General features: G+C 38.9%; 1 protein-coding gene across 1 annotated transcript in view; it reads left to right on the top strand.

Annotated features, from left to right (window-relative positions):
- The first annotated feature begins 791 nt into the window (after positions 1-791).
- LOC132883465 (zinc finger protein 271-like) overlaps positions 792-10,928 on the top strand; it is a 35,436-nt gene continuing 25,299 nt past the window's right edge. Inside the window, exons 1-2 of the mRNA XM_060917136.1 lie at positions 792-942; positions 5,956-6,010. Of these exons, the coding sequence (XP_060773119.1) occupies positions 5,966-6,010 (45 nt within the window). The 5' untranslated portion in view covers positions 792-942; positions 5,956-5,965. The remainder of the gene's footprint in view (positions 943-5,955; positions 6,011-10,928) is intronic.

Here is a 10,928-nt window from a genome sequence, read left to right as displayed (position 1 = left end):
TTAATGTGTTATTGTGTATTGTGCAATAATAGTGTGTATTATTATGATTTTACATTAGTTTACATTAGTAAACGCTATGTTACATTAAATAAAATTGACTAACACACGGTGGTCTAGCACTGTAGCACTTGTACAGCTCTGCACAAAAGTATCTCGATATGGATGATAAATGTTGTTTTTATCATTCTGTTCATAGACCAGGGAACATCAATATTGCATTATGCATATTATTGTGTTGTGTTTAACAATTGTAACTCCAGTCCGTACCTTCACATCTCGCTATGCCAGTAATACTCGGGTGCTACTTCGAGTTCCTCATCGGCGTGGAATCCAGTTAAAAAAACACCATGTCGTAGCAAGCACTCGCACGGACAGGCAACCCAATCAGAGGGGACGCAAGGAGGAGAGGCATTTTACTGCTCATAGAACTATCACGTAACAGGTGAATTCAAGAACACACACACGCCCGCGCACACATTCATTGCGCAGTGCGCAAGGGCACTTATTTCTGAAAATTACGTCCAAAAGCAGTGTTTTTGAGGGTGCTGAGCTAGAGGGTGCTGAGCTCGTTTTTGGGGGTGCTTGAGCACCTCCAAAAATAGGCTAAACACGCCCCTGCTCTCAACTGTACATCTATAAAAGTTGGACAGAAAAATATGTGTGAGAGACACGTTGAGAGACCTCGCCCACCCTCCAGGACAGCTGGTGGCGGTAGACCACACATACCGCCATCACCGACGAAGAAGACGACTGCAGGACGACTGCAATTTTTCCAATAGGAGAACTGAGCTTTCTGATCCATCTACTAATCTTTTAATAGCTATAAATCTCTGGAACAGGGTTCTACAAGGAAAATTAGAGCTTATTAAATTAAAAAAAATAGCCATTCGTTATTTTAACTGTGTCCCAGGAACTTGTCTTGGCCCTCCTTTCGAGAAAAAGGTGAGTTAAATAAAAGCATCAGAGCTAAATTTACATCTTAAGTGGATTAAGTGTGGCATATAGGATGAAAAGAAAGGTGGACAAAATGGCGTACGAAGTGAAGTACAGTGTGTGCGTGTTATAATAATAATAATAATAATTATTATTATTATTATTATTATTATGTAACAGAAGTAAAACATCTTATTTTTAAAAATAAACCAATTTATATATACAGATAAACAATTAATTCAGTATTTTTGACCACGTTAGTGTCACATAAGATAAATAACAACGGGTTAATTTAAATCAAGTTTAAATGCGTTTTTCTAACGGATTTTTTAAAATGACATTTGGAGAGCGCGCGCAGTGGGCGTGGTCATGGTTTGCGTGCGTGCGTTTGTCCGAAGTAGGTAAAAAGAGCGCGCGCCTAGTATTTTCAGTAAAATGTGCCTGTTCGAGTGCTTTCAGCGTTATGAGTTGTTTGTTTGTCCAAAGAAACTGTAGGTTCTTCACAGTCAATTCATACAGTATTTAGATCTCAGAGGAGACCGCTGTAAAGGAAAACTCACTTTGGTGAACAAGAGGAGGAAATCTTGACACGAACCAGACTCAACACGAAGCACATCCTCTTTTCTGTGATACTGGACATACATGTCAACTTTTGGTCAATCAAACCTGTATAACCAACCTCCAAAATCCGTATTTCCCTTATAAAATCCGTATAAGATGCAAATTAAAATAATTTACCTAAAAGGTCCCTTCACTGGCTTCCAGTAAGCTACAGAATTGACTTTAAAGCATTGCTGCTGGTGTACAAATCTCTAAATGGTACAGGGCCCAATTACCTCTCTGATGTGTTGCAGCGGCCTAACCCAATCAGATCTACCAGATCAAAACAGAAAAATTTACTATTAAAACCAGTTGTTAAAACAAAGTGTGGTGAAGCAGCTTTTAGCTACTATGCAGTACAGCTATGGAACCAACTGCCAGAGGACATTAAAAATGCTCCTGCTGTTGGCAGCTTCAAATCTAGGTTAAAGACCAAGCTGTTTTCAGATGCTTTCTGTTAAATAATTAATATTTTTACATTTTTTATAATCTTTACTTTCTCTGCATGTTTTAAATTTACTTTAATTTTATTCTATTTTATTCCGCTGGTTTCTTTTTCTTTTTCTCCTTTTTTGGCATTTTATCATTTTATTATTTTATTTCTACTATTGTTTAATTCATATTATTTCCTTTTAATTCTTTTAATTAATTGTTTTAGAATAAAAATAAAATTATTTTATGTAATTTTATTTCTCTATTGTTTACTGTTTTTGTTTTTGCTTCTGTAAAGCACATTGAACTGCCATTGTGTATGAAATGTGCTATATAAATAAACTTGCCTTGCCTTGCCTTAAAATTTGAATGATAATTAACAATGATATATCCCAGTTACTTTTTATTCAATATTAATAACAATAAACCTTCAGAATGAATACAAAGCTCCAATGTTTGACAAAAACACAAAGTCTTATCAGCGTAGTTACGAAGGAAATACTTCGTTGTTTGGAGACAGGTTTCACCGAGCGGCTATTATGCACGAGACTTCATGTTAGCCACAAAGTCAGGAAAATCTGTTCGTAAAATTACGTTATAAAGACCAAATACAATGAAAAGTATTTTTCCAGTCTCACCTGTGAAAGGTAATCCCATGTGATCTCGTTTGGACGGTAAACCTGTTGGTACAGTTAAACGCAGCACATGAATGAGGCATCTTTATTCTCGGCTACTGTCTAGACACTATACCAGAGACGGCTGAAGAATCTCCACTTTGCCCCATCCAATATGGCGGCGAGGATGACGTATGATTCTACGCAGAAGGCGGCGTCTATGTTTATATGTCTATGACTTCACGGTTGGCGGGATTCTCGCAATGCAGTGTGCGCATGATCAAAAGTGGAACGAAGTCTCGCTACCACAAGATAACGCGCGATTTCATAAGACTCTTTAATGGCTGTCTGTGGTGTACAGTACGTTTATCATCGTGGGAATTGATTATAGCTCTAAATAAATATTGAAGTTTTTTTTAAAGAATCCGTATAACTTTATTTATACGCCCATATACTACGTTTATTGAATCAAATCCGTATAAAATACGGACATTCCGTATAGGTTGACATGTATGACTGGATGGTGTGATTATAAATCACCCCACTTCTACAAATGTAAAGTATATAAAGAAACCATAAATATGCAAAGAATTTGAAGACAATTAATTTTACACGGTTTTAAACAAAAGGACTGCAGTGAATGAAGTGAGAAGGTGCTTTGTTGTGTTCTGGAGTAGGTTTCCCGTTAACGTTGCCCTTTAGGGCGAAAGAGTGAGTTTAGAGACACTCTTAAGTAACGAACATTGTCTCTGTATGTGGTTTTCCTGAACTCACTCAAATGAAGGAGTCTTAAAGTGCATATTCTGGACCAATTTCATTTTTTTTTATGTGAAAGTATGTCCCTTTACACACTCATCCAGAAGGGTAATTTTGCACAAGGCCATCTGTCTACAGCAGAAAAAAATAAAATAACAAAACACGTCTGGAAAAATCCCAAGGGAGTCTGGAGCCAGATTTGTGACGTTACCTGCGGAAGCGCCAGCAGGCTGCGCAAGCTTGCACAGTTTCAGTGCACAGCCTGTGTAGACCAAGCGCTCCCATTTCTCTCTCATTGTCCGGTCTTTTGGGAAACAATGAGTGCTAATCCCATCAAGGTTGGTGTTGCTACACCTTCCTACGATACATCTGTTAACCATTTTAACGCGATAATGTTGAAGAAATTTGCAGAAAACCACCAGGTCGTTTTCTCATAAACAAACCAGCGCTGACGTAGGATTCAGAGGACGGCGTCCCGCACGCGACGTCACGAAAATCAATGTTTGCCGGGAAATCCAAATGCCAAGTTTTTTCAGAGGCGGACCAATTCGCCTCAAATGGCTTGATTTCAACTGAATTTTTCTGGTATAGCACAAGGTAAAAAAAATTGCACAAAATGCAGAATGTTACAGATATTTGACCAAAGTTTAATATAAAATAGGAGAATTACATTGATCTTGCTCCTGAATTTACCCGTGATATGCACTTTAAGAGCAACATTACGAAGATCGTCTTTGCAATGCGTGTCCCTGTTATATGTATTAGTAGTTGCTTAAGGGCTTCGTACTGTAGTTACTAAATCCAGTCGATGAGGTCATATGGTGTTCGTTTTTAACCAAAAACCAATGAAATATCTCATCTCATCTCATTATCTCTAGCCGCTTTATCCTTCTACAGGGTCGCAGGCAAGCTGTAGCCTATCCCAGCTGACTACGGGCGAAAGGCGGGGTACACCCTGGACAAGTCGCCAGGTCATCACAGGGCTGACACATAGACACAGACAACCATTCACACTCACACCTACGGTCAATTTAGAGTCACCAGTTAACCTAACCTGCATGTCTTTGGACTGTGGGGGAAACCGGAGCACCCGGAGGAAACCCACGCGGACACGGGGAGAACATGCAAACTCCACACAGAAAGGCCCTCGCCGGCCCCGGGGCTCGAACCCAGGACCTTCTTGCTGTGAGGCGACAGCGCTAACCACTACACCACCGTGCCGCCCCCAATGAAATATATAAAGTGTTAAAATATGTTAATATATTGTATCGTCATTAAGCATTGCATTTATAATATGGAAATTAAAAATTGAAGCTATTTTACATTTTTGGACAATAATGTTTTAAATTCCAAGCATGTTTTTTTTTTTAATTAAATGAGCAAATGAATGAGCAAATCTCATCTCATTATCTGTAGCTGCTTTATCCTATTCTACAGGGTCGCAGGCAAGCTGAAGCCTATCCCAGCTGACTACGGGCGAAAGGCGGGGTACACCCTGGACAAGTCGCCAGGTCATCACAGGGCTGACACAGACACAGACAACCATTCACACCCACATTCACACCTACGCTTAATTTAGAGTCACCAGTTAACCTAACCTGCATGTCTTTGGACTGTGGGGGAAACCGGAGCACCCGGAGGAAGCCCACACAGACACGGGGAGAACATGCAAACTCCACACAGAAAGGCCCTCGCCGGCCACGGGGCTCGAACCCAGGACCTTCTTGCTGTGAGGCGACAGTGCTAACCACTACACCACCGTGCTGCCCAGAATGAGCAAATAATAAGCTAAATAATTAAGTAAATATTTCCCCCCTGCCTGCTCATTTTACTGTTACCCAATCATCCCAATCATGCAGTCAGGATTATTTCAACTGGTATCCATTGGCAATGTTATCCTTTTATAGATAGATAGATAGATAGATAGATAGATAGATAGATAGATAGATAGATAGATAGATAGATAGATAGATAGATAGATAGATAGATAGATAGATAGATAGATAGATAGATAGATAGATGGGTCAATTCAACCTCCTTCCGCAGACACAGATCAAAACCTCTCTCTCTGAGACACACACACACACACACACAAAATGTTAGCGGTGCAAAAATGTGTCTCATTTATGACACTAAATTAGATAATTACTAGCCTAATGCAGTTAAATTTGATTAAAATGTGGTGATATCAATGTGACATCAAGATATCATACATAATTCCATAACATACTGAAATATATTCATAATGTTTTTCATAACTCGATGTACTTGCAATGTGCAAAAAAAAATAATTGAACATCAGCAGCAGATTCAACACCAGTTTCCCCCATTGACTGTGAGAGTCCCTTGGAGGCACATGCGCATTCTGTGTATTTGGCTGTGAGAGAGACGCTCTTTGTTGTGAAAGAGTGACCCAGGTCCATTATCAGTTCAGAGCAAACTAAAGGACTACTTGGGCTATAATGTTGTTCAGGAAAACCACATTAGCTTGACGATGGATCTTAAGAGGTAATTAAAGATGTTCTTAGCCTTAAGAGGCTTTCCGGAAACCCACCCTTGTTCTGTTTTTTTTTCCCTAAAATGATTCTTTTTTTTCTTTCTTTTTTTTTTAAAAATCTAGATCTCTTCGAATGGAAGCAGCAGAGGACAGACCAGGCTCTCGTGTTTGCTCACAGGTAAGGGTTGCTTGTGTGTGTAAACGTTTACAATAACAGCACAGATGTATTCACACTTTTCCCCCATGAGGCTCACTAAACATTATTTTGGTTTTGAGAACATGAACCCCACTGCACAATGAAAATAAAGTTACCAAAAAACAATAGCGCATCAAGAACAAGTTTACCCTGTCGAACAGAGATCATGAGTTTGATTCCTTACATGTCTGTGAGCTCATGTATGTGGAAGAGGGCAGATAGTGCTTTCCTCTGAGTGTGCTATTATCTTCAAATTCCATGGGGAAGCTATGACCTAATGGTTAGAGAAGCAGCTTTGGGACCAAAAAGTTGCCGGTTCAGTTCTCTGGACTGGCTGAAGTGCCCTTGTGCAAGGCACCTACCCCTGACTGTTCCCCAGGCTGCTCTGGCTCTGGGTAAGAGCATCTCCTAAATGCTGTTAATGTAATGTTAAGTTATGCTGTGCCTTGTCACAGCATGAACTTAATTTTTTTTTAGAAAAAAATAGTTGGCTGGCTTCATGTTTCTTGGATGAAGCACATAAGAACCTTCACCGTCCATGGTTGGCAGCTATATGATAGGGAAGACTTAAATGATGCCAAGACTGAATGAGAGAGAAATTTTGTTGGGATGGTGCAAGACGTCCCCCAGGGTTGTTGTTTGCTTTTTAATTGCATGATATTAACTGTTATGACCTGCCAACCCCATATAAGAATAATGTCTAGTCCTGCATTACTGATTTGCTGCTCAAACTCTTTAAGCATATCTGATTTTATATATCATATCTGATTAACACTTCTTTTCGGCCCATTTATGAAGAATTCTTTGAGTTCACAGAAAATGGTCCAATGCAGTTTTTGACCATTTTTGGTGAACTTAAATCATTCTCCATTTACTTTGACAGAAGCAAGGGCACTGCATCACTGCGTCTTTCAAATATAGTGGCATGGGGCAGGGCTTCCAGAGAGTGTCACTTAATATCGGGGAGTTCGAAACACTTCTGCAAATGCCAGTTAGTGTTTCATTTCAGTTTTATTGTTTAAAAAAAATAAATGTGTGTATTATATATATATAAAATACATACACACACACACACACACACACACACACATTATTTATATATATATATATATATATATATATATATATATATATATATATATATATATATTCCACAGAATGAATATATATATATTCTGTGGAAAACAAAACATATTCTTGATTGCAAATCTTTGCGTACTCTATATTACTCGTTATTTTTGCCATATCTGACTTACTGTGTCGAAGTCTGGGGAAACACCTACAAAACCACCCTGCAGCCGATATGTACAATACAGAAAAGAGCAATAAGGACAATAAACAAAACAGGATACAGAGATCACACAAACCCACTATTCATAAAATCACACATGTTGAAATTTATGGATCTGGTCAAATTCAGAACAGCACAAATAATGTACAAAGCGAGAAATAATCTATTGCCAAAAAATATACAAGGAATGTTTAGTGAAAGAGAGGGGGGATATAATCTAAGGGGAGACCTAAATTTTAAAAAACCAAAGGTTCGAACAAATATGAAAAGCATGTGCGTATCGAGCTGTGGGGTGACTTTATGGAACAGACTGGAGACAGAAATAAAACAAAGTGTAAGTATAAATCTGTTTAAAAAAAGGTACAAAAATATTTTTAAACAAGTACATGGAAGAGGAAGTATGTTAACGGAGGATGATGAGGGGTAAATCTATAAATAGAATAGGGTTGATTGTTATATTAGAACTAACTTAGTATATAGTATATATGGCATATATTTATTTATGGGGATAGTTTATATATTTATATTTACAGGGATAGGTATGTAGTATATATTTTTCTAATTATATATTTATATAGATATTTATGAAGTGTATATATGGTATATAGTGTATATATATATATATATATATATATATATATATATATATATATTTGTAGTTATATATTTATATAGATATTTATGAAGTGTATATATGGTATGTAGTATATATTTTTGTAATTATATATTTATATAGATATTCATGAAGTGTATATATGGTATATATTTATATAGGTGTATTAATGTAGTTAGGATTTCGGGGTAGTTAAAAAGGGGTGGGAAATTAAAAAAGTATTGTACTTCTTCCCACTCCTTTTTCGAACAATGTGCGGTGTTTTGTAATGTCTTAGCTCTTTCATTCTCATCTCATTATCTCTAGCCGCTTTATCCTTCTACAGGGTCGCAGGCAAGCTGGAGCCTATCCCAGCTGACTACGGGAAAAAAACGGGGTACACCCTAGACAAGTCGCCAGGTCATCACAGGGCTGACACATAGGCCCTGTCCACACGGCAACGGATTCAGGTGACTCCGATACAATTGCTTATCGTTTAGGCCTGGCGTCCACACGGCACCGGCGTTTTGGGTGCCCAAAACGCAATCTTTTTGAGAACGGGTTCCAGAGTGGAAAGATCTGGCAACGTTGCCGTTGCGAAGTCGTCTGGATGAGTAAAACGGATTTGTTTACGATGACGTCACAACCACATAACTGTGAGTGCTTCACGCTGGGTAGAAGTGTAACGAATATCACCAGGAAAAAGTCTTACAGAGCACTAGTGAGCGTGAAACACGAGCTTAGATATTATTATTATTATTATTATTATGTTCAGTGTTAGTTCACAGTAGTAATGCAAGAAGCAGAATAGTGACAGTAATAGTGAAGCAAAAACATGCAATTGTACAAACACTGCAGCTCTACAGCAAAATATTCATTTATGAAATGGTCTGATTCTTAACACCAGTAGTGCCAATGATCTTCTCATTGCGATGCGAGTTGTCAACAAATCCTATAACTTGGTTCATGAAACGCGCTTACAAAATATTTTCACTGTGAATATTTATTGTGTAATGGTGCAGAGAGAGAGAGTCAATCCCGCCAGCAAAAATAGAGAAAAAAAGAGCAATCTCACCTCTTCAGATGTGGGTTTAAGTCCTACAATACATTCCTCAAAAAGGGCGTAGAGGAGCAAATTAATCATTATTTAATTAGCATTCAATTTATTCCAGACCATTAAAGACGCCGCCTTCTGCGTAGAATCATAGGTCATCCTCGCCGCCATTTTGGAGAGGTCAAAGCGGAGAATAAAGATTAGCTGCGTTTAACTGTACCAACAGGTTTGCCATCCAAACGAGATCACATGGGATTACCTTTCACAGGTGAGACTGGAAAATACTTTTCATTGTATTTGGTCATTATAATGTAATTTTACAAACAGATTTTCCTGACTTTGTGGCTAATATGCATCCTTACTTCTTCTATTGTTCTGGTGTCTCCGAAGGGACCGTCTTACAGCGCCCCTAGAGGTGTGGCATGTGTATTGCATCGTTTTCAGCAAGCATTGCGTTGCCATATGGACCTGATATTTTACTGATTGTTGCCCATTTGGACGCGATATATTTTTAAATAACATCTCGTTGCCGTTGTCGTGTGGATGTAGCCATAGACACAGACAACCATTCACACTCACATTCACACCTACGGTCAATTTAGAGTCACCAGTTAACCTAACCTGCATGTCTTTGGACTGTGGGGGAAACCGGAACACCCGGAGGAAACCCACGCGGACACGGGGAGAACATGCAAACTCGGCACAGAAAGGCCCTCACCGGCCACGGGGCTCGAACCCGGACCTTCTTGCTGTGAGGCGACAGCGCTAACCACTACACCACCGTGCCGCCATATATATATATATATATATATATATATATATATATATATATATATATATATATAAAAAAAGTGTGTGTGTATATAAAATTTGTATATACATACATATATAAAATACACACACATATAATACATATATATCTGGCCACATTCACTGGATATGAGCAATTGTGCGCTCAGATTGACTACTCTACTACTAGGCTATCAGCTCAGATACCGTGAGTAAAGAAAAACAAAATGACTGAGCATGTTGCTGAATCAACCAAAGACAAAATAAAAACTCTACTTGTAAACAAAACCCCAAAAACTATTATCAAGTATTTAAAAGAAACAGAAATAGCTAGAAGAATAGAGGTCCCCCCCCAATATCACCTGTTCAGCACCCCAATATCGCCTGTTCAACACTGCAGTGGTAGTGCACCTTTAAGTTGGTTTGCCAACCTCCAAACAACCCCAAAGAAGAAAACCCAAAAAAAATACAAAAAGCAACAAAATATGGAATAAAAGTATTTGATGGTAAGAACGTATCTTTTTTTATTTTTCAAGAATTATTATTGTTATTGCATTTTTCACAAATTGCTACTGTCATTTTGCCAGTTTGTTTACATTCTAAGCAGAAATTATTTGGTCGGACGTTTTGTATAAAGTTATTCTTTATCCGATTTGCAGAAAAATAAAAATGCTCTCTTTCTCAAAATCCAGTGAATGTGGGAAGAATAAACCAATGGTTACATATGTAACCTCACCTGCAGTAAGGGGAGCTGTCAAGCTGAAGAAGGAGTCCTATTGGGCTTGGTTAGCCTGTGGGTCTCCAGAGGCAGCTGACAGATACCAATGGGCCAAGCGGAATGCAGCTCTGGCGGTCGCTGAAGCAAAAACTCAGGTGCGAGGAGGTCGATGAGGCCATGGAAAGCAACTTTCGTTCAGCCTTGAGGAGATTCTGGCAAACCATCCAGCGGCTCAGGAAGGGGAAGCAGTGCTCTGTCCCGACTGTTTATAGTGGGGATGGAGTGCTGTTGATCTCAACTGGGGACATTGTCTGGCAATGGAAGGAATACTTCAAGTATCTCCTCAATCCCACCTTCATGTCATCCGAGGAGGATGCAGAGTCTGAGGGTGCTTGGGAGGACTCGCCCATCACAGGAGCTGAGGTTGCTAAGGTGGTTAAAAAGCTCCTCGGTGGC

Source organism: Neoarius graeffei, chromosome 3 (genome assembly GCF_027579695.1).
Source record: "Neoarius graeffei isolate fNeoGra1 chromosome 3, fNeoGra1.pri, whole genome shotgun sequence".
Classification (NCBI taxonomy): Eukaryota; Metazoa; Chordata; class Actinopteri; order Siluriformes; family Ariidae; genus Neoarius; species Neoarius graeffei.
Note: the sequence above shows the minus strand (reverse complement) of the source record. Positions and strands in the feature narration are given on the sequence as shown.